General features: G+C 41.5%; 1 protein-coding gene across 1 annotated transcript in view; it reads right to left on the reverse strand.

Moving 5' to 3' along the window:
- Positions 1 to 21808, reverse strand: part of arb2a (ARB2 cotranscriptional regulator A) — a gene marked incomplete at its 3' end in the record, with an annotated part of 140088 nt that extends 118280 nt beyond the window's left edge. The window contains exons 1-4 of the mRNA XM_079221938.1: positions 21724 to 21808; positions 18153 to 18253; positions 6344 to 6409; positions 4637 to 4828 (exon numbers count right to left, since the gene is read on the reverse strand). Coding sequence (XP_079078064.1) covers positions 4637 to 4828; positions 6344 to 6409; positions 18153 to 18253; positions 21724 to 21793 — 429 coding nt within the window. The 5' untranslated portion in view covers positions 21794 to 21808. The remainder of the gene's footprint in view (positions 1 to 4636; positions 4829 to 6343; positions 6410 to 18152; positions 18254 to 21723) is intronic.
- Between the last annotated feature and the right edge of the window lie 4029 nt (positions 21809 to 25837).

Genomic DNA, 25837 nt, shown 5'->3' on the forward strand with positions numbered 1-25837 from the left:
TGTGTGTGTGTGTGTGTGTGTGTGTGTGTGTGTGTGAGTGTGTGTATTGCTTGCAGGGCTGCTATTACAAGGCCATGGCAAGAGGGCGCATCTTTTGACCTCTACACAGACACAGACACACACATACATAAACTGTCCTCTGGCTAAACCTGGCTGGCTGGAAAGAATGATACCTTGTCTGGCATCTGTAGCCACCTGATGCCCCAAGATAGGCTGTACACACACTGTATGTACAATGCTGTAGCTGGGCTACACACTCACACACATACAAACAGGTGAACTCACAGCTCGAGGGGAATTAGAGGAACTAATGAGGAAGTAGGAGGAGGAAGAATGGTGATTGGAGAGCCAGAAAGAAAGATATCTTTATGGCACGCAGGGCCGTGACACAACACAGATGCCAGAGTGTGCAGATGATGTTGAAGTCATCATCAAGCAAAAAAAGAAAGAAAAAAGAAGAGGGCGGACAGCATGACAGAAATTAAAAGAGGATTTCTGTGTTTAAGTTTGTTGGCTTTGCTGCCCCCTTTCAGCCTCCTATTGAAATTCCGGGCAGATACAAAACCCAAGGCTTTTGACACACTTTTGAAAACACCACACCCCTCTTCCTTTCCAGTGGGTCTCCAGTGTCGAGCCTGACTCACAATCGAGAGAGACAGAGATAGAAACAGAGGGAGAGACAGAGCGAGACACAGAGACAGAGAGAGCGAGAGACAGAGAAAGACAGAGAGAGAGAGAGACAGAGCGACAGAGAAGCAGTGAAAGAAGGAGGGAGCATTCCAGGGATTATAGATCTGTTCTTGTATTAGCAACTTCTAAATTGAATTAAGTAGTTCTTGAAGACAGTTTATGTTGTGGTTTGTATGTGGTTGTGTGTATACATATATGCAGTTAACACTTTGGAGAGTTGTCAGGGTTGAGTTGCGGATGAACTCATTTATATATGAACTATTATTGAATGCACAGGAAAAGAGATTAAATAAGAAACAACGAAAATAGGATGAAAACTTTTGACTGTCAGCACCACCAACTGAACTTCAAACACAGGAATATAAATCATGACTATAGCTGACAAGATTACTTGCTCATCTCAAAATATATTGAGATTTTTACCACAGACAAATACAAACTACTTTGGAAGTTTGTCTAACCACAAAACAGTAGCCAAAAGCTAACTGCTGCAAAAACTGAAAGATGGCAAATGAAGGAACAGTTTAGGGAAAATGGTTAAGAAGTGATTCAAAGTAAAATGTATTAGAAAATGATGGCTTCTTGGTTCTCAACTATGTTGTCATGACCAGATAAGTGATGTAGGAGAGCTAAGGCCTCACAACAGCATTCATATGTTTTCTTTCAATTTGAACACAAACTTACACAAGTTGAAAGTCCTACTCTTAACTCCTACAGCTACTATAACTAATCATCCCACCTTTCACGATCCCCTCCTTCCCCAATTATTCTGACTGTAACCTCACAATCTACTCTCTCTTTCTCTATCTCCCATTTCCCCATCCCCTCCAAACTCCACAGCGCCCACCCTCCACCTCCACCATCTCAGTCTCAGGATGCAGAGCAGTGACAGGGCCAGAAGGTAATGATACAGCTGCCATGATGCAACAAGCAGACCTGTCGACTGTCAGGAATTGAAATCATGAAGGAATAAGCTGTCATTAAGAGGCCCTCTCCCAGTAGTGGAGCTGTCAGGCGCCTGCCTTCTTTTCTCCTCTCTCTCTCTCTCTCTCTCCCTCTCTCTCTCCCTCTCTCTCCCTCTGCCAGTCCCACTCCCTTGTCCTCCTCATTTCTCTCTTCCAGCTTCAAACCTCTCTGTACCCCTCTCCTTCTTTCCACCTCTGTCCACCAATCATAACCCTTCTCTGTCTTCCCCCTCCGTCTCATATTCATCTTTTCCACCTCTTTCCCCCACTCAATGGTTGATGATGGAGCATCCTCCTCTCACCTGTCATTTTAACTCTAGGCTATGGGAATAGAACCACTACCAAGTGCACACACAGATGCACACAAAGACAACATGCATGAGACCTGCACGCACAGCTCAAAGATTCTCCTTAACCCGGCGGCACTGTACACAAGCATACCTGCTGCCCTATGGGATGCATTTGTGTCTGTGTGTGTATGTTTTCTCGGTGTGCACATATCTTTGCGTACACATTTTGACTCATCTTTAACATATACATTTGTGTCATCATCATGAAGCAGCATGACAAAGATTGTGATATCTTTTGACAGGAGCGTGGTGGATATGGGGGGCAGAGTCCGGCAATGGGGTGTAAATGGTGTGTAAGACAGGCTACCCCTAGGTTGACGTTGTGATTGTGTGTGTGTGTGTGTGTGTGTGTGTGTGTGTGTGTGTGTGTGTGTGTGTGTGTGTGTGTGTGTGTGTGTGTGTGCATGTATGTTGCGTAAATGGCCTGATTAACTATAGCGCAATCAGCTATTTTTCCCATCGGAAGAGAGGAAAGGGTGACTTGAACTTTTGAAAATAGCTAAGCCCATACATACCCATACATACCATAGATATGCAACGCACGTACGCGCGTGTACGCGCGTGTACACACACACACACACACACACACACACACACACACACACACACACACACACACACACACACACACACACACACACTAGTAGAGAGTCAAATTAACTATGTGTATGTACCGTATGTGTGCCTGCTTATGTGTTTTGCAAAGTCACAAGCTCCCCCCATATTTGCAGAATGCACTCCAGTTGACCCTTTGCTGCACACGCTTTGAATTTCCAATCAACTTCTAATGAGTAACTTTCCATGTGATGCACTCAAGGCAAATGATTGTTGTTACGAAACATTCGGTGAAAATGGAGCCTAATCTAAACATGATTAAAAAAAAGTATACACAAAAAAATGAATTGTCTGTATTTGCTGTGTCACAGACATATCATTTTTCTGTCATTCATTTGGGAATGAATGACAGCTCTTTTAGTTAACATGTTGCATTCCATGGGTGCTTCGTTCCTGTAAGTATTGTATGGTAGCTATAACTCTTGAACATTACACTTAAAAATCACAGCCACACAAATGTCATGGTATGACATAATAAACTACAAGCATGCCCGTAGTAGATGCGGACAGCATGAATTAACTGTATGTGTGTGCCTGTCTTTCCAGTGCACACACACACACACACACACACACACACACACACACACACACACACACACACACACACACACACAATTCCTGGATGATGATTTGTCAGGGTGTAAGAACACGATTTCTTGTTGTTTACTATGATGAATGAGCAACACTCACACTACACACACCGCGTTCTCTATATCTAAGCTGTCACTTTGGCTTTCTGCAGTGCAACCCTGCCTTCTCCAACTGTAATACCAGCTCGGGTAACTGTAATTCAAAGACTCAGCGTAGCTGAATCATCCGTTAGCACACACATGGGCATGCACGCACGCAACACAAACCTCCCCCGTTGTTGTACACAGCAGGAGTGGGCTTTACACAGCAGTGAAAGTCTTTATGGCATTCAGATGGACGAAACGAGGGAACAAGGCGAGAGGGAGAGCAGGATCTCCCTTAAGTCAATTTGAACAGCAGGCCGATGAAATTACACAGGTAGTCGTGGCCAGGCTGACAAATAAGCACAGAGATGGGGATGAAAATAATAAGACAGGCAGAGCCACCCTTTGCTTGCTGGCACACAGATGTATAAGCACGGATGTGATCATATAGTAGGAAAAGAAAAACTAATCTATATTTTACATTACATTACATCTTCCTCTCTCTCAGCGTATTCACTCATGAATACACAGGACTACATAGGAATCGCACATTATGAGAATGCATAAATGATCAGGTTGAAGAATATGCTTCATTTCACTAACAAGAACAATATAAGCCTCAATTCTGGGTTGAGGAGTGTGCAGTCATCGTATCATTCAAGAGTCCATGTTTGCACCTGCATGTCTGCTTGTTATTATTTGCCTCTGTTATGATATGATGCTGTGGGGTTGACAAATTGTTCAGCATCACATAATTTATCATATGACCACGGGACAATGTTTCCTTTTCCACTCTGCACTCGTGAAAATTGTACACAAAATGAAGTTCAACTGAATTGAGTCGATGCAATACATCTGAGCTATGAAACAGCATCAGCCAATAACTCACAATCACATTAAAACCTCCAGTCAAACACAAGAACATAACATTTCACCACTGCCACAACTCCTTACACAGCCCCAAAATATCCAAGCCTGCTTTTCAAATAAACAGTGTGCCACAACAAAATCCCACCAGGCTAACCACTGTGGTGGTGGTGGTGGCACTCACGACCACACGATGAACATGCTGCATGACTTGTTCACTCAGCAAACCCATAAAACTACCAAACGTAACAAAGATGTGTCACAGTTTATACGTGTTGCAAAGGAAAGAACTAGAAGTAAAAGAAGATAATGTAAAAGTAAAGTATTGAGAACTAGCTCCACAATAACACCTTACATGCAGTGTCCTCAGTGTTCCTCTTTGTGAAACATTAAAAAAGACATCTTGGATCAGAGATCAGAAAATCTGTTCAACATCCAACAGAATGGATTTAACTTCTTTTGTAGTGCCCCCTACCTCTATGGCTCTGGTGATGAAGGGGATTTGTGTCCCTGAGTCCAGGTCCTGGTTGATGATGAGTCTACGGGCCCACTGACCGGCCCGCACCACACCGCTGCCCTGGATCAGCACCAGCAGCTTAGAAGGGTTGGATAAGGCATCTGGGCTCAGGTAGATAAAACTGGTGGCTTCATCTTCTGTAGCATCCACCTAAAGGTTCAGGAAAGCACAGGTTATCGTGTCACTAACGGACAACAGAAAAATGTATTCATTCCCAATAACGTTCATTCTTTTTTTTTTAACTGCCCAATAGGTTTTGATTGTGATAATATAGACTTTCTGGACATTCAACTCAAAACAGCAGCAAAAGGTGATTGAATTGTGATTTCTGCTGATTTCTTCAGATAATGATTATGAACAGCTTCCTCTGTGGCCTTTGTAAATGTAAAAGCGCATAAGCACACTAATCATCAATAATCATGATTAAAACACAGTTTGTATGTGATTAAAACTCAGGCAGAAAGGAATACAGACTAAAAGAGAGTCTAAGTGAGTTAGTGAGTGTTTATGTGCGTGCGTGCACTCCGTCCACATCCCTTACGTCTTTGCATCCCTCCCAAATGCCTGGAAGAATCTCTAAGGAGACAAACACTGTCCATAAAAGCCATGGGTGGCAGCTGCAAGAACTTAATCCAAGCAGACAAAGAGAGCCAAGTGGGGGAGAAAATCTTAGCCTTTATTCTCTTGTGCTCCCTCATTCCCTCTCCCTATACTTGGCTGTGGTTAATCTTCTTAAAATCTGCGGTCACAAGTTCAATGGCACGCAGGTGGACGGACCCGCCACTAATACACACACACACACACACACACACACACACACACACACACACACACACACACACACACACACACACACACACACACACACACACACACACACACACACACGCCATATATAGGCAGGCGGGTGGGCAGCACAAAAGCAGAACAGAGCAATTTTCCAGCGGAATAATGAGATAAATAGGCCAAGCAGATAAACCAGTAAAAGTGTATGGAGGCTAATGAAAGGCGCTGAGTCTGGCTAGGTGATTTATGGACACTGTTAGCGCTGGAGCTAACGCTGCTGTGCTTCTAAACACCAGCTCCGCCTAACATCCCCATAAACGCAGCCTGAAAAATGATCACAACTTTTATAAACAGAAAAGGAGCAGGGATGGAGAGGTAGAGGGGGGCAAAAAGAGACAAACATGCTTCCAACAACAATTACAAAGGGATCAAGTGTGTGCTCTGAGCCTGGATGAGCTGGGCAAAGAATAACTGCGTGATGGCAGAGTAGAAAGTCCCCTTCAGAACGAATGAATGCAAAACAGATTAAGCATCAGCATGCTGCGCCTCTGCGCCTTTGAAATGACACGTCACAATACAGTTAATTTGTTGAGGAGACACTTTTGCACAAAGGATGTGGGCAGAGGAGGGGGTAAAAGAAAGAGAGGGAGTAAGAGAGAAAGTGAGTAAGATAGAAAGAGAAAGACAAAGACTGATAGAGAATGGGGAGAGCTGACTCCTCACAATCCCCTTTTCTTTATTTTTTTAACAGGACACTCAATATCATAATCACACTCTGAAGCCTAAGCATTTACGCCAATTTTCCTATTTAATACTCCCTTTAATCTTCAAGGGCATAATTCAAAGAGGAAAATGCCTCTTTTCACTCAGGGTACTTACTGGCAGGATTGCTTTAGTCATGTTGCACTTTTTCTCCAATAGCTCATAAACATACTGAGTGATGATCTGGAGATAGAAAAAAGACACAGAACACACATGCGCACAGTCAGAGATTACATTGATAATACAGTCTCATACAATTCATATTTTTATATTGCTGTTGATACAAATCCACCCAACAAAAGCCAACTAAACTATGTATGTATGTGTGAACACGTAACAGCAACCACTGTCATGCGTGCAAACAGAATAAAAAAATACTATTCAAAACCCCTGTTTGCCCTCTGGTATGAGTGTGTATGTGTGTACATGAGCTACTTGAAAGAGTCTGGATCGTACTACGTGAGCTGTGTGTGTGTGTGTGTGTGTGTGTGTGAGAATCACAGTGCAGTTAGAGTGTTGAGGTTGTAAGTGCCAGGAGAGGAAATCTCCTGTACAAGCGAAGGGCTGATGTAAGTTATGTTTATCCCCGCAGCCACAGCACTAAAGAACCTTGTATACCGAATCATTCCAACCCCAGGCCAAGCCTTTCATGGTTCAGTGACATTAACAACTTTCTTCTCCATTTTCCTTATTTCTTCTTTCCTTCTTTTCTTCTCCCTACATCCTGCTCAGCTGAGAACAGAGAAGCGCTTTGTGGAACAGATTTCGATTTTTGATCAGTTGTGAGGGTAAGACAGAGGAGTGGTGATAACAGATGACAGGGCACACTGCTGCTGGCGGTGAGCTATGTTGGAGCCATTGTGGCTCTGATGATGTTTCACAAACACGTACAATGACATACTCCCTATCCATGTCACAACAATACAATGATGGGTGGATGGACCATGGGGCGAGCTGAGCAACATGCTTTCCTGTTCTGCAGTGACATCTCACTTTGGTTAGCTTTTGAAGCATCAGACCTGCTAATTCAAGAAACGAAAGGTCAGCGGTGAACAGTTGCAAAGAGAGACTGACCAACTGACTGACCCCAAACACAAACAAAGATCAACCAGAGACTATCACGTCTGAGTGGCATGATGCACAGATCACATTCATGTGGAGAGGGGTGACACTGTACTAGGGCTGTGCGGTTGAACCGGTATATACGGTATACGGTCTTTTTGGGCACATATCAATTGAATTTTTTTTCTTTTGACTACACTCTGAAATCTAAATCAAGGGACAAATTAAATGATCCATATCCGTAAATTACATGTTCCAAACTCTAAATGGCATGAATAACCATTTTGACGCAATAGAAAGGACAATAAAAGCAACTTAAGAGTCCTCAAAAAAGTCAAATGTGAATCTTCATGATAATCACAATATCATCCTCGAAAGAAACTCAATGCTAACTTTGTTTACTGCTTAAAGAAACAGCATGCAAGTATAGCATTGGGCACCAGACAAATATTAGCCTTATGACAGCCAATCAAAGGCCAGCAGACAAACCAAATGAGATGATCGATTCTAGCATTTGACCCTGTGGAGGGGGGCGGGGGGGGGGGAAATGCTCAAGGAGCTAAAACAACCCCACCTCAACCAAACCTCGAACAGCTAATTCACTAAAATGTCAGCCAGTCTGATGAAGACTAAAATGATTCGGAGCCTCAGTATGCTAGTGTTTAATGACATCAATAAGCCTCACAGGAAATTTCATTTGCACTAGGTTATTTGTTCAGTGCCTCAGGTGGCTCGAGAACCATCTGATATAGAATAAGGAGAGAGACTAGGGAACAAGAGAAGCGAGAAAAGTGGAAAGAATGTAAGTTTTGCTGTGTAAATGCATTTTCACTGATAAAAGGATAGTGTAGATCATAAATAAGAATCTAATATCCAAGCCTGTATGCAGACTGTGTGGTCATCTGTATGCTTAAATTCATAATAAAACCTGCAGACAGATTACCTTTGCAGTAAACAAGATTCAAAGTAAGAGTTGAAAAAGGAACAATACTAGCATGCCATTAAATGATTTTATTTTTTTTGGGGGCGGGGGGGATAGACTTAGAGCAGAGCCATACAACTCAAAAACAACAGAGACACACACAAAAACCTGCACATGCACACACAAACACAACCTCCTTCTGTGTGGGCCTCTGAGGACTATGTCTCAGCAGCTGATCAGTACAATAAGAAAAGCCTCTTTGTCACCTAATTACCAATGTGTTATTAGTGCTTTAATGAAATGCCTGCAGGAAGCAATGCTGAGTGCCCGCATTGTCGGCATCAGACGATAGGAGAAGCATGAGTGGATTTGCCACATAATATAAGACACACAAAGAGAAGGGAAGGAAGGGTGGTGAGAGAGAGAGAAAGATAAAAGCTGCCTAAATCAATTCAAATCAATAGGTTTCATGGCCATATACATGCTTACAATGTCTTTCTTATCTGCTACAAATATGTAATATAATTCAGGCTGACAAGATATGGCGGCAACCTCCGGTTCTGCCAAGTCAAACCAGCGCAGAAGTGTCTTAAAACCTGCATTCTCTCTACTGTCCAGCAGGGCGCGACCCCTCCAGATGCAAAAAGAAGTCAGAATGTATGGAAGTCTATGAGAAAATTACCATACTTCTTCATACACTTGATGTATTACCTTAGTAAACATTGTAATAATGTGTTTATGGTCTCAATAGGTAGTTTCAAGTCTTCTTCAATTCTGGTCACTTTTAGAGTAAAATAGACCATAAAGAGGAGTATGCTTTAGGGTGGGCTTACCGCTGCCAGAGCCGTATACTACGTCACTCCTCAGCATTCCAAATATGGTAACTTCCATTCAAAACAACATGGCGATGGCCGTAATCCAAGATAGTGATGGTGAAATAGCCAAACTCAAGACTTCAAAATGGTAGTCCACAAATCAATGGGTGATGTCATGATGACTACATCCACTTCTTATATACAGTCTATGGTACAACATTATCTGAAATGTCAATGAAGAGTGAGGGCCAGAGTCCTAGACTGAACATCTAAAGATACAGAGCAAAAGCCATGAGGGAAGGTTAACGAAAATATGTAGAACTTTGTAACCCTCACTGACAAAGTCAGCCTTCAATAAGGTTAAAAGAGCAAAAACGGGAAAAAGTGGAGTTTCAATCGACCATAGGACAGCTGGGTGATGGTCTATCCTCGAACAACAGCGAGCTCTCTACATGACCGTGAGAGCGGCCGTGGGAGAGTCTGAAATAGACCTTCTGCGGCTGAGGTCACCTCTGTGTGTGTGTGGTTTGTTTGTGTAGAGGAAGCATTGTGGCGATGAAGCAAGACGAGGGGGATCAGGGAGGAAGGAAGGGACTTAGGGGAGGGCTCAGTGGGAGGAAAGAAGGAAGACATGAAGGGGGACATGGAGAAGCAATCCCCAGGAGCCAGAAGTTTGCGCCAGCTCCCACTGCATTGAACAGCTGAGAGGAGAAGAACCGTTGAAGGAGGGATGGACGGGGAGAGAACAGGACAGTATCATGGCCTCAATAAGAGACCTTTAAGTGGGTGGGCTGCATCAACTGCTTGCAAACTTCTGGCCATCCCCATAACAATCTCTTCATCACTCTCACTCACACACCGAGCCAAGCTCGTAATGAACACCATTGTGACTGCAAGTCGATATGTTTTTAACATAAAGGTGAAGATGGTCAACAACAATGAAGAATTTGAGGTAATTATAGTAGAGAAAGCAATCATCTGAAACCAGCACTGGGAGAGGATCGTAAAACATGACCTGATGTTGCTGTACGTTTCAACAAGATATATTTAAGACTCATTCAGATCAAATTAATAATGTTATCATGAAATATAGAATCATACATGGAAATATTTCCTCATTTTGTGAGCTTAATTGTGTTTTTTCTGAATAAACTCTCTCAGAGTAAATCATGAGCACAAATACACTCAAGACAGCAGCACATACACAAGAAACTCTTGTCTCTGTAGTCCAGAGCGCTCTCCAAAAGCCACTTAGCCATAGAAACCAGAGAGCAAGAAGAGGCATCAAAGCTGTTTATATAATGAAACTGAAAAGGCTGTTCTATGCCGTATCACTGACTGCACCCAGGAAAGCATTCCTGCTCCTCCAGAGAATAGAGAGGAAGAAAAAAGAGAAAAGAAGACAATCCCCCCCGAACAATGCAGCACAACAGCGGCTGCAAGAGCAAAGCATACTCAGAAGAAGAGACTGTGAAAGAGAGAGAGAGCATGAGGCAATAGAAAGGTTGTTTATTCTAAGTCAGCCTTGTGTACCAACAAAAAGTGGTATTAAAATAGAGCCTATTGTTGTGAATTTGTGATCTGTCAGTCCATGTGGGAAACACACACACACACAGAGAGGGGGGGGAGAGAGAGAGAGAGAGAGAGAGAGAGAGAGAGAGAGAGAGAGAGAGAAAGAGAGAGAGTGCTGGAATTCCCATGGGATCTCTGTCATTCTTCTGTCAGAGGAGAGCGTGCTCTCCAGGGGAAGAGAAAGTTCTCAGACACAGACTGACAGACAGACTGTTTACACTTAGGGTAGATATCCCTCTCGCTCACTCCCAGCACTACTCATCCTAATGGCATCGTAATGACCTCCTCAGGTGTTAACTGCGAAGCCGGCAGAGGTCTAATTCAAAATGAAGAACTGTATGCCACCCTGGGTGCCGGCGGTACCAACAGATGCCAGCGATGCAATTCTTAGCCCTCCTGTCTTTTCTCCCCACTCAAACCCCAGCCCCCAGTCCAAGTCCCTTCTCTTTCATCAACTCTAATCCACCTCACTCACTCCCTGCAACCATTTTTTTTCTGACTGTGTCTGCTTCCTCCTTCGTGCTCTCAGCAGAAGCTGCAGCGGAGTGTTTAAGTGTTTAGGGAATGGAGCTGTGATGGCAGTCAGCGAATCGGGGCAGACAGCTGTCATTTAAAGTCCCTCTTTAGAAAGAACCAATTAGCTTCCGAACAAAATAGTCCTCGACCGGTATGGGACCTCCTGATGCTTTAAGTACGGTTTGGAGGCCTGTCTCCGGGGTTCACACTGTGGGCCTGATGCAACACTTCATGAATGGCACTATGACTCTTTGAAGTTGATTCATAAGGTCTTTTGTTAGTTAATAACTTAAAAATGGAATTCATCTTTTTTTTGTTAATGTTGAGTGTCTTCAGGCCTAAACAGTCTATTACTTCCTGTGGAAAAACATAAACACAACGTCTGATGGAATAATCTAAAGGCTAAATCTGCTGTAACACAAAGACATCGCAGCAATATGAATGAATGAATGATTTCAGTGTAATAGATGGTGCTGGAAGCTCGCTTCACACAGACTCATCACAGGTCTTCCTCTGTGATCTGTATTACATCCCACATATTTTACTGCAGATATTGTTTGTCCTGAGTCAAGCATCCAAATAAATGCAGATGATATTCTAATTTATGCACATGGTAGAGGTATAACACTATAATATAAGAAAGAAAGAAAGAAAATGAAAACTATTTTGCCATTCTCCTCAGTATTTTGCTCAAGGGCACTTCAGCAGGGCCTTAAACGTTGGCCAGCTGGTCACTACTATGACAACCCCAGCATCCATAATGTGGAAACAGACAGAGAAAAAAAAGATAACAGAGAGACAGCAGAGAGTGCAAGACACAGAAAAAGAGAGAGAAAGAGAGACAGAGAAAGAGACGAAGAGACAGAGAGAAAAGGAGAGAGAGACGGCTTTCTAATTCAGCCATCTGGCTAGCTTTACTTCATTATAATATTGTGTGTGTGTGTGTGTGTGTGTGTGTGTGTGTGTGTGTGTGTGTGTGTGTGTGTCTTCCATTCCACAGATGCAGGCAGAGCAGAGCAGAATCCTCATTTATTAACAGCTTAATAGAGCTCCATCTGGGCCAGACCCTATGCTTGTCTTCTATCAGAGAGATTCATCACCGAATCACAGGAATTAGACTACAACTGACACCTACACAGGCTGAGGTGACCCCGCTGCACTGAGCAACACTGCGCAGATAGTGGGCTGTACAGCTGTAATACGGCCATTAAGATAACAGTCAGAGCCAAGGATGGAACATGTCACTACACCAACAGTCTCTGGCTTCTTCAGGCCGTGTTTGAGGATGAATATGACAAAACAGAATTGAAAAGAACACAATATAGAATATATTAGACAAATCTGTCTTACAATTTACAAACTGGGGTAAGTAGTAATACTAGAGAATAAGATCCTCTAAGTCGGTGCTTAAACTCTGCAGTTGAACTTTGGATTTGTCCTACTTATCCAGAGACAAATATAGATGCCCTTTTGTATGCTATTGCCATACATTTTGTATGCTATTGCCATACCTTCAGATTACATAGATAGACTACATAGACATAAAAAGGCGACCGAGCTGACTCTGGGTAAAAGAAAAACATCTGTACACTGTATTCCAACAGTAAATTCAACAGCTGCATTTATGTGATTTTTTAAAAAAATGTATTGATCTTTCCAACCCCCTTTTCCTCAACCTGCCTTGGTGTTTCGGTTGATTTATGCAATCAAACGTATGTATGTACACCATCACAGTCATTCTGTCAGTTCAATATTTAACACATACCCCGTCCTCTCAATTTCTTCTGTCTTGCTCTGGTGGCAATGACATGGAAATGGTTTGTATGGGTTATATTTTTCTTTTGTGCACATTACATCATCCAATCTCAATTTGATCAATTTTACTGATTCAAGTTTGTTAATGAATTTTATTGCATTACTAATAGAACTGGCCTACAAATTAGGCTGCAGTCCAACTTAAAAGCTTTTTCTCAGACGTTGAACTGCAGCACACATGCCCATGCACACATTTTCCCTCTACTTATATGTACAGACATATAGTCCATGGTACCTAAACAAAGTTGACCAGGGACACTTCTCGGAAATAGCACTATTTTAGAATTGTTTTTTATCGATAAAAAAAGATATATTATTCTTGTGTTCAACTCAAATTGTGTTCTAATCTCTTTCTTTTCTTTCTTGGAGGCCATCACACCAACATCCTCGTTCTCCCTCTCTGTATCAGACCATCCATTCAGACGAGGCTGAAGTGCAAATTGGACATCTGGTGCTGTGATGTGTCTGACAATACAGCCTCCACCCCCAAAGCCCTCTCACACATGTACACAGACACACAAAACAAGACAGGACCGAGAGGATATAAAGACACTGAGAGGAAGAAAGGAAGGAGAGATGGACAGAGGAAAGGCAGATGTGATAAGTAACTTTCAACGATTCAAAGTGCTATACATAAGGCATAAAAGACAATATATTAAAGAACCACAAGTCAATGTAAAAAGACAATATAAAAGAACAGGATAAATAGAACTTAAAAGGATTCAAACAAAGTAAAATAAAATATTATCACAAGATGAAATAGAACAAGGCAGTAAATACTAGAATAACAAATTCCACTGCAGTTCAGTGAGTTAATAGTCCCAAATTTGATTGTATAAAATGCAGTGGAAAAACTCGATTAAAAGAACAGAGTTGGAGGAGACTTTTTGAGGAGTTTTTTTTCCAGATATATGGTGCATTAAAACTGAATGCTGCTTCACCATGTTTAGATTTAAACATGCATTTGAAAAAAAGTTCAGAAATGTTTATTATATTTAGGCCCAAAACAATTCCTTGCTTTATGAACCAACAGTTGAATTGTAAAGTCAATCCTTTGGCATCCCTGAGAAATGGAACGTTATGATCCACTCTCCCGGTCATAGTGTGGACTCTAGCTGCAGCATTTTGAATCATTTTTTCGAGACTTGTAAATGCAACATTACATAGTCTAGTGTAGATACAGTTTCTCTATATCCTGCCAAGACATAAGCTTTTTAAGTCTTGATATGTTCATAAGTTGAGTAATGTAAGGCTTGTTTTTTTAAATGTGGATGTTAAAATGTTGGTCTGAGCCCATGACACCAACATTTCAGGCTTGGTTTGTAGTGTATGACGTTAGCGGCTGTAGCTGTGCACAGGATTTTAATCTAGGTCCAAAAACAATAATTGCAGTCTGTGTTGTATGTGACACTGAAATACTCTAATAAGTTACTTTTTTAGAATATCCAACTTGACACTCCATTTAACGGTCGTTCTGTCACTCCGGTGCCGATCGCATCTTTTTCAGGGGCATGCAGCAGGGAACAATAGTGTTTCTAAAGACTTTATCAAACTAATAAATCTAACAATGATTTAAGTTATTCATTTATCCGTCTTGAAAGGAGTTGTTGTCGTGTTTAGCCATTAGCTGAAACTTACAGAGAGCAAGATGTATCACGCATATCACATGGTCAGCTGCTAGATGCGAGAATTGTCGAATAATACCCCCAAAAGGGTATACGTTCTGGATGGAGTCAGAGGCCTGAGACCCATATCTTGCGATAGATCGGTGTAAGTGCACTCCTTCCCTACTACAACTCCCTCTTTTGTAGACGCCTTGTCGCCAAGCAGCGTTATAAAGGAAGAATGTTTTCGAATGTTTAATTTAATGCCAGCATTAACTAGCGCTTCCATTTTTATCAATGAATTCCAAAAGTGGTGGGGTTGGGTAGAGAGAGGGGAGGAGGAATTAGGGGACTGGTCCATGAGCTGGTTTAAACACGCTGATATTGAGGCTGTGACGTTTTGTCTTTGTGGCGCCTAGGCTGCAGCCTATCATCTAATGCCTGGCGATGGGTGTCATAGGCTGAACTCAAAATGGGCCATCACAACTCCAGATCTGCTTGGGTGGAGACCAGCTGCCCTAAAGGATGACTACATCCCCAGAACAGATTGAAGTTATGAATACAGTTGATCCCTTTCAAAGCGCAGAATTTGCTGAGCCATGTGTTGAGTCCTATGAGTCTGCTGAACTCGTCGATCTGTCTATTAACAGTTGGCATTGCTTAATTAATAAAAATACAGGGATTTGTTTCTGCTTTTACACTTTTGATTGCTCTCTCTAAATAGCATTGGCCCCCACATAGAAGAATAACATGATTCATTCAATGCAGTGTATTCATTGTCTTAAGGCTAATGTTAGCAGCATCTACCACAACAAGGATTGTCTCTTTAGATGAGTTTTACCCCTTTGCGCTACATAAGAATTGGATTCCTATTTCTGTCGGTTGGCCCTCTTTGTAGTACTCCTATGTTCAAAATAAGCAGCAGTCATCTCCACTTCTGTCTAATGCAGAAATATAAATGGTTCGATCCTGTTTTCCAGTTGTAATGTAAGGGGTGACTCTGGTCTGTGTTTATACCCACCCATTACATCTTTAGGTTTTACACCTAGATTATACCGAGCAGGTTGAAATTCCATTCACAGGACACAAATCCACTGGCTTAATTTTGGTGAGTGTTAGGAAGATTATGGTGTTATTGAGAGATAGCTGTCCATTCACATCTTGTCGAGTTGAGTTCTGATGAGCGAACTCCCCAACAGAAGACATTAGCAGAGTGTCGTGACTTCACAAGACTTCTCCAGTGTGAATATCCTTGTTTCTGCAGTCTTCTGACACAATTTATGACACTTCTGTGCACTTCAGTTCTGTTTGGGTCACGTTAGCGATGTGGGTAGCAGAAGACCGTTCAAAGTAGATAATGACATAAATCAGCCGACGAATGACTTAGATAGAAAAAAGGAAACCTCCTCAAAAGTGTTAGCATTTTGAGAAAAAGTGGAGAGCCAGTGAGAAAGGTTCATGCACTGTAGCAAAGCCGGAAGCCGCCATCAGTCCTCCAGAGTACTGAAGGAAGGAAGGCAGAGAAAGGAATGTAATTGAACATTATGGGGCAATGATGATACCACTTTATTCACACTGCCGGGGACCAACACATGAGCCCACGTCCTTGTGCCATCTTACAGAGGTCTCAGGCTGAATTGTCGCTAGTTCTCAGACCGTCTCAGGTGGCAGGTTGATAGAGAGCATTTGGGTGTGCTTGTGAAGTGATGTTGGCACATAACAGGCCTGTCTGCATTGGGGCTTATTCTACATTCTTACGTTATATCTATTTATTATTTGTATTCTCTCTCTCTCTTATTTATATATATATATATAAATAAAACAGAGAGAGAAAGAGAAAAAGAGAGTGAGTTGAGAATTGTCCTGACCCTCATGATATCTGATAAACTCTCTCATCCTGCTTGATGCAAATATGAAGGAGAGGGATGATACAAGGAGACTAGAAAGACAACAAATGGCATAGAGGGAGAAATTCAAACACAAATACATCTAAACGTGTTGGCCAGACGGACACAGAAATAAGCATGTCGGTATGCCTGTGTGACACACACTCATAAACATGAATACTGACTAAGCAGCATAACCCACTTTAACAACCAAAGGCATATAATTCAGTGGCTGTGTCTATTTATAATGGAGAATATTTCATACCAGCAAAAAAACAATGCATTTGTACTTGCAAAGCTGTATGAGAGGTACAATATTCATTTTCTTGAATCATCTGTGGCCTAAAAACAACAGACAGATAATACTGCTTATTCAGGTAGTGCTCCTTTCTTCTCAACCAGTTAATCTCCTGCAGCACAACTCACACAGTATCCGTTCTCATTAAACAAGCTTGTATCAACACTGATTGACACATTTTCCTTTTTTCTTCTCTAAAGAAGATTCTTCTGTCATTTTTTTGATCACGAGATGAAGAAAATTTGCATACAACCTGCTTGATGATTATTTATTTTCTCCAAATGTTCGGCCCCCCTCTGATTCCTGAGTTCAGCTAGTTTAAATGTCTGTGTGTTCTTTCAGGGCTTCTTCTTGCAGGCTACCAAATGTTTGTTTCTACATCCTTTTTAGATGCTGGATAGTGCCTGAGCAAGCAAAAGAAAAGAGGGGAAAAAAGCCTTCACAGAAGGCTGGCTCTCAAAGGAGCTCCTGTATACCTGCATTAGAAATAATAAAAACGCCCAGGTAATCCCACAAACGGGTCTATCACTTTGCTTTGAACTTCAAAGAACACACACACAATTAAAAGCAACATAGCAGGGGATGCAAATTAAAAAACTGATTACAAAAGAACATTTGTCTCATTATCTTGATGCATGTTGCATGTGGTGGTGCTGTGGGAGGGAATTAGAGGTGAACTTTAGGATGGTGTATGTTTGGATGTATGCAGACGACCACAAAACTTCATAAGAGCATCAAGGAACTGTGGCAAAAATGTATCGACAGGATTTTAAGACCGTGGCATAAACATTCAAAAGTGTCTGTCCATGCTGTCATGTCCCATTCACACCAGTCCTGCCTGCATTAGTAACTGTAAAGTCTATAATGTGTGTTGGCATCCGCATGTTGCACAATCATGGAAAACTGTGAAGACAGTTGTGGATTTTCTTCTGCACATGCTTTGTCAGGCCTGAAAGCATCCATCAGAGCAATATAGACAGGCCTCTAGTGCTGTGTGCATCAGAGGCAGGTTGTTTATCTACATCTATCTACATTTAAGGTGTTAAAAATAAAGACACATTGCCTTCATACAGTTTGTAATGGAACTTGACACAGGACATCCTGCACAAACCCACCATTTTTAAATTGCCAAGATATCAACAATAGTGAATATAATTCCATTTAACTCACTTGACCCAAATTCTTTTTTTTACAAATCTGGGAGAATTTGTGAGCAAACATGATTGCCACATACACTCTGCTTTACACCAATATAATTAAACCATGTCGCAGGTTCCATGTGTGATAACAGGTACTGGGCCATGTCTGTCTGCTCCACAACTACTTAAAAAACATTTTCACATCTTTAAATACCATTTTACAAAAAATCTTAATAGACCCAGTGAAACATGAATGGCCTGAAGGAAGCTTTAAAAAAAACAAAACATAAATGTTACCTCTCCAAGAGCTTCATAGCGTTTCTGGTTCCAGCGGTGGAGATCCTCTCTGGCATTGAATACAAAGGGCTCTCCTGTTTTTATATGTCTGAGCTGGCCATCTGTGGGAGAAAGATAGAATGAAAGCTGGTAAAACACATCTGTACTGATAACGGATACCTATATATGTGTGCGTGCGAATAGTGGATGGATCGCTACTCCTGACCTGGACACCTTTTTCTGTCAAATTAAGCAAATTAGGCTTGACCTTTTACTCTTTTTTTCTCTCTCTATTTTCATCTAGTGGTCCTTTCACTTCCTTACCCTCCCTTCCTCAACCACCCCATCTGGCAGGTATATGGCCGGTGGATGAAGCAACGTTCTTCCAGTCACGACTTCATCGGCCTTCTGGATAGTCTGGCAGGCCAACACTGGACAGCTGGTATGGCAAAAATGGTCTTTTCCTCTCTCCCTCTTTTCATCCGTCTAAAAGCCTCTCCCCTTCCTCTTTAACTGTGTCAGTCTCTTTCTCCTTTTCCTTCCTAGCTCACTTTGGCTTGAAGCCACAGGTCTGTCCTTGTCTTTTCCACCTGAAATATCCAAGAGCAAAGACTAAAGGAGGTGTGAAAAAGGTTCTCAGGGTGTTTTTGTGAGTGAGAGAAAGGTGGCCTGGCATGCATTAGCCACAACAACAACTGCTCCTTGCAATTCCTTTGAGAATGCTGTCTGGGCATCAGCCAATCACCCTAACCAGCACAGCTCTTACACACACACGCTCTTACACACACGCACACGCACACGCACGCACACACACACACACACACACACACACACACACACACACACACACACACACACACACACACACAAGCAGCTCCAGCCAGGAGGACCAGGTGTGGTCAAACAGTTAGTATCACTAGGCTTAAACATATGCTTGTAAATTGTTGCAAGAGAGCAATGCCGCCAATACAACACAAAAGAATTGACTGAGAATAAACAAAAGCATATTGGGACAATGTTTAAGTGAATTATTATAATACAGCGGAAGCAGAAGAGTTTTCAACAACTCCAGGTTTTATTGTATATAAAACAGTCATAAGACAGGAGGATGCTGTTCATAAATGATGCTACTTTTTTCTTAATAAACAATTACCCTTGTGTGGCTGTGGAACCACTAGCTTTATACCTTAGCAATGAGGCCATCGATCCTGCGGTTGACACTACAACACAATAAAACACTAAACAGTGTTAAATTAAATTTTGACCTTTATGACTGCAGAATTTTTAAGAGCTAAACCACTGAAAATAACACATACTTAACCCAAATAGCCAGGGGGCTCTCATACTTTCTGAATTATTACTCAATGTGAAGAAACCCCTCTCAGATATAAATAAATATAATATCTTTCCAAGATAAAATAATGCATAAGCATTTTTTTCATCTCCTTCTAAATTGCCACCATTTTCAACCCTCTATCAATGTGATAAATCTCACATTGCTAACACACTGTGCATTACAGAACTTGCTTTCATAGTTAGACGTTAGTCAACGTGTAATCCTGGTACTACGTTTGTCATCATGTGGCATTCAAAAGCAGACGAGTACCTGAGAGGTAGAGCAGCAGTGAAAAGTTAGGATAAACCAGTGTGCACAAAAAGTACCTTGAAGAAAATCAATTATGCATTCATGGAGGGGTGAGGATCTAAACACCACTGCCTAAGAGAAGGAAGAGACGAGCTATAATGAAATCCCACTGTAAGAAAGGCGTGTGTGTGTGTGTGCGTGTGCGTGTGCGTGTGTGTGTGTGTGTGTGTGTGTGTATGAGGGAGGGAGAGATGAAGTGTGTGTGGATGTGAGCTGGGGGGGTGATCAGCTCCATTGCCTCCCCCAACACATCCTCTCAGAGGAATAACGTTTTCTCAACTTTTCTCCTCTTTTCTGTCATAATTAGCATTCTGTTCTCAATTTGGCCGCTTAATTAGGTGTACATAACCTTGGATTTCCAGTAATGGAAAACTGGAGGGCTAGCGAGATGAAGCCATCATCTTCAGTGATTAAGATACCTGCAAACTATTGTACACAGCCTCGTCTGTATTCACATCATTACATGGTCAAATTAACATTTTTGTTCCACCTGTCTTGTAGCCTGGGTGTAGCTATAGAAATGCCTTCAAGCCAGAGCTTCCAAAACAGGCCTGAATGGAAATTGACAAGACATACAGATGTGTGTGTGTGTGTGTGTGTGTGTGTGTGTGTGTGTGTGTGTGTGTGTGTGTGTGTGTGTGTGTGTGTGTGTGTGTGTGTGTGTGTGTGTGTGTGGGCATGCTGTGTTTCGGTTGGGCATTTTGAGCGGGGCATGGGCAGAAATAGAGAGATACAGACGGAGGGAGAAAAAGGAGAACAGGATAGACAGGAGGGTGAGGGAGAAGAGATGGAGAGTCTCTGAATGTGTTCATTCCTCCATGGGAGACTGAGCTGCGACTTGAGGGTGGGTTTGGGGGGTAAGTCTCCGTGTGTCTGTTCTTAGGCACAGCGAGGTTATGCAAATGCTCCTTCAGGCGGAGGGCAAGGCTGAGTAGGTTACTGACGGGCCGTAGAGTACACAACATGTCCCCCACTCAGCCAGCCAGACAGCCAGCAGAGACACTGACAGAGAACAGAGGGGGTGAGGAGAGAGGGAAAGAGAAAGAGAGAGAGAGAGAGGAAGGGAGAGAGAGAGAGAGAGAGAGAGAGAGAGACGGGCTACAGGGGAATACTAACAGTCAAAACCGCCACCCCCTTTCCAACTCTTTCTCCTTCTCTCCACCTGGTTTGATTAAAGTGAGTTCTAACGAGACTTTTATATCACCTGAACCTACACCACTCTGGGTCCAGCTCTGCTCTTTCCTGTCACTAATAATTGACACACGTTACACCCAAAATTCCCAAGTGATAGTTTTGGGGCATTAATTCAAAAACAGGGCCATTACACTGAGCAGAACTGTAATTACACACAGACAGTTTATGTTAAAACTGTCTTAGTCTAATAAGGGATTATGTTAATGTTGTTGTTATGTCAACTTCACAGCAGCTTTAACATGAATCAAGTGAACTAACTAAATCAAGCAACTAACTCTGTAGGCCAGAGTTTCTCAACCTCGGGGTTGGGACCCATCCAGTGGTCACAAGTTTAATCTGAGTGGGTCACAAGATGATTAAAGGGGAGGAAAGGAAGGAACAAACATTGTTCTGCTACTCATTCAATCTTTGCCTTTTTTTCAAATACAGGATTTTTTTTTTACTCAAGGCCACTTAATAACTATTCAAATGAAACAATGAAAGACGTTTCAAGAAGGAAAATAATTTTTTGGTGGACATATTCAAACTGTGACAAAGGGTTTTAAGGGGTCACAACCCTAAAGGATTGGGAACCACTGCCAATACATGGTATGTATTTAGAACAAACCCATTTCTATATTCACCTGAGCCCAAGTATTATACTTGAACAGTCAGCAGTGTTGTTTTATTCACTTAGAATATATGGGATTTGGTAGGATATTCTTGTTAAAGAAGAAGGCTTTGCGTGTCTTGAAGCCTAAAATATGCACTTACATTCATTGAAGGCATATTCAAACTCCTCCAGTGTTCTGGGGAAAGTGAAAGGAGGTTCATCTTTCTTCATCAGTTCATCTAAGTCTATTCTCGACAGCAAATCTGAGGAGAAAGAGAAAAGATAAGATCAAAGGTGAGCAAAAATGAGTGACAATAGCTGCTTTCCTTCAAAGAATGTCAAAGTCAAAATGTCATGCCATTATCTCAATCACAACATCATAACCTGAGAATATCTTGCAACATCCCCTACATTAGAATTTGATAATGTCTGCCTAAGTTATGAAGCAACAGCAGTCCCCCCTACTCGCTCCCTTAAACATTTAAACTTTTCATCATCCTCAAGGGGCATAGGATGTGGAAAAGATGAATATTCTCAGCAAATAATTACCAATTCAAAAATGTCGAACAATTTTCAGCAAATTATATCACTGAACCAAGGAAAATCGGGAGAGAGGGGAATCACACAAACTGATCCGCATTAAATATGTTTGCCTCAAGGTTAAGTGTAACATTTCTCATCTCATTTGATCTACTCTTGGGGCCAGCCAAATATGAATTGGTAAGTAACGCTTTCAGGTCATGGGACAGAATAATTTAAAACTCCATTTCAAGTGAGATAGGCCGCATGCATTTTAAAGGCATTCAGTACAAACCAACTTAAGAGGCACATTCCTTTATAGCAATGTGAGACAAGTGTGTTTTTGCCACATTTATTCAATTTATATATGTGACTTGGGCACATTATTTTTGGATTTCACATTTTCATCATGCCATCTGTCATTACACTTTAGTATTGTGTAACCTCACAGGAACTGCCCCTTCTTTTCTGTTGTTTTAGAGACTGTAGGAACGTTTTTGGGAACAGGTACGCTGGATAGCATCCGTGTTAGAAGACCACTGTCGACTCTTCAATTGTGAATTCAGACGTGATAAAAACATAACTGGTCAAAGCAGCAGGCATTTCTAGGAGAGTCTGTTTAAATTTAGAAACACATTTGTGTTCTTGATACAGACGATGTAAGTGTCAGCTAAGAAATAATAAAGCTCCAAGTTAAACAAAAAAAAAGTATCAAAGTAATCCTAATCTTGTTTCATGTCCTTTAAAAACGTGTGATTCTCTTTGAGAATAGTGCCATTTCACATTTACCTTTGAGTGCAGTAGTTTTCTCTCTGTCCTCCTGGCCAACTATCTGGGCCATCGTGATCCACAATATGTACAGCTCAGGTAGGGCAGTACACAGATGAGAGAACATGGGTCTTCCCCTCCCAAAGATCACTCAGATGCATCCTATCACATGTAGGAATTGAAAATGAGAAACATAACAACTACAAATTCTCCCGCTGGAGGACATGTACTGTGTTATATTATACTCTTAGACGTCTGTATCTGTAAAAGAATGAATCTTTCTTAATTCATCACAGAATAAACAGGACATTTCCTCAAAGCTCGCTGTGCCTGTGAGGTGGCAGTGAGCCAAACGATCCTACCCTCGTGCACAGGCTGATACCTTACTGAATTAAACGGAGCAAGGATCATTCACACAGCAACAACACACCGCGCCAACAACTATTTGTCAACATTACTGCGATGAAACATGTAACCGTTAGCAAACGGAATTAATTATGCAAACATAGCAAAGTTATTCTTGCTTTAAAACCCCGCCACGGGCAGTAGAAGACACTCATTAACACACGCGTAGCTACCTCGGGCTGCTCTGTCAGTCTCTCCACCACAGTCAACATCTGTTTAATGTTTCGTACTGTTACAAACAACTCCTGGAAAGGGAGCAGTCGCTCTACTTGGAGCCACTGAGAGCGGGCAACGCTACAGTAAGACACTCGGGCTTTTATTTCACAATAGTTTCAGTCGAACGACACGCAATTCTGAGAGGAGCAGCTGTTTACAGTAGATGCATGCACGCATGCTTTTTGTTCGACTCACGCACCATCAGTATACTCGAATGTCCAGTTGCTGCTGCTTCCTGGAAATTTCTAAAACAGGAAGGACTCTGAGCTGTGGAGAGCGTGGAGAACGTGAAGCTTCCGGGTTACCGGGGCAACGGACTGGAAGGGATATTTAAAGAGACAGTAGCACAGCAGCTGCCCAAGTTTATACAGCTGTTTTCTCCTGTGTTGAGATTTCTACCACCCAGCTTTGTGTACTACATACTTTTTAATGGTGGAATGTAACTAAGTACATACATAAAGACAACCTTAATGATACGGGTGCATTAGTTTTTGTTTTCTTTCTATTTAATGCCACTTTGTACTTGTAGCTTTAAGTTTACTACATTTATTTCACAGCTAACCTCACAGCATTTTCTAAATAAATAGTGTACACATTATTATCTTATTAAATATAATTAACTGTTTTAGATCACACTACCCCATGTAAAGTTGTTCAAATGTTCGTAGTAGGTAGCATTTATTTTACTACTTGCTATCCTTTTTTGGATTATTTACTTATATATTTTCTTGTATATTAAAAAATACAATTAATACAAAAGATATGATAAGTAGCTAAAGAGTCACATGCATACAATCCAAGTTGACCCACTACTGCTATACACAAATCCATACTAAACAAGAGCTTGTGCATGAGAGGTAGGAAGCTAAATGCTTTTTCCTCATTCCAGCCATGTCCATGTCGAACAATCAATACTGTAATTGGGAAATTGCCAATGTTTCAGAGTTTTTTAAGAGTAATGAAAGGTAATCAATAATTAACAATATGTAATCACTTGAACATAGAGTTGCGTGTTTCAATAACGTGAAGTATTGCTGATCATTTTCCTTTAATAGATTTATACGATTTTGAATGCAAGACTTGAGATGTTGTGCTTTTATCTTTGGCTTTATAAAGGCTCTAAATACTTCCTCCACCCCAGATAATTGTTTAGATTATTGAGTGATTACTAAAGAGGAAGAAGGCCTTGATGGAAATCCTTAAAATAGGGGAAATATTCAACATTATTTGTTTAAACATCACAATAAAAGAGAAGAGGGATTAGATCAGGCTGACAGGAGGACGGTTTCTCCACCTCTGGCATAAGGATTCAGTTTCCTCTCGGGAGAAGCTGGTTGCTCTGTTCAGGACGGTTCTTACAAAACTGTCAGAGGGAAGTGGATCAGAGCATGTTACTTTAAAAGGAAAGAAAAAGGATTTGGTTGGTTTCATGGTTGAAATTAGACCTGCCAGACTCACTCATCCTGTGCCACAGGTGACTTACCAAAAACCACCTTCACCACTCTGACCACCTGTATCATGTGCCTGCGACTGTACTTTATGTCATGTTTTTTTTTTTACTTACAGAAATAGCCTCCTGGTTAAACTAAAGCTGCATGCCCTACTTCTGGACAGCCTCTGGAAGTTGGAACTGTTTCTCAGGGGAGCTGAGCTACCCTGTTTCCTCGAGCAGAGCCCTGGAAATGCTCCAACGGGAGACCCAAATAAGAACCAGAGATGACATATTGTGGCATTGATATCCACTGTGTTTGACAAGATAAAGGAGATGCTTTTCACTTGATTAATACTCAATGCAGCACCGAGAGCATGAATGAGGACTTGAGCCCACATTCATCTCCTCAATTTTGTCAGACTTTTCAGACTTAAACAAACAAAAAATCTCACAAAACCAGGAACTACTCCATTCACATGCATTTTTCAGATAATTGATATCCATCTCAAACATAAAGCAGAACAATCTTGGTTGGCTCACAGAAGAGAAAACATGAATTCACATTTTAGGCCATCTTAAAGGTTAGTATGACTTGATGTGCTTTTTAAATAATGAATGTAATTTCATGGTAGACGTTTTCAAACTACTATGTATGAGAGCACGCATTGATTCTTAGTTTTATAGAATGTACTCAAAATTAATTATTTCTATATCTGTGCTCCAATGTATTGTTGCATTTAGTGGCAATGACTGTGTGTTGTGGCTGCCCATGTATTAATATATTTGGAAAAGTAGTGTAATTCTTGATTTGAAATTTGGGGACAGGTGCATTATGACTTGTTCTAACTTGACAGACAAATAATATGGAATATTGGACATGAAATAAAGTGAAACCAGGGAATTGCAGCAGAAGGTTTGACTTCCTGTAATGGTAC

Source organism: Taurulus bubalis, assembly GCF_910589615.1.
Source record: "Taurulus bubalis genome assembly, chromosome: 8".
Classification (NCBI taxonomy): domain Eukaryota; kingdom Metazoa; phylum Chordata; class Actinopteri; order Perciformes; family Cottidae; genus Taurulus; species Taurulus bubalis.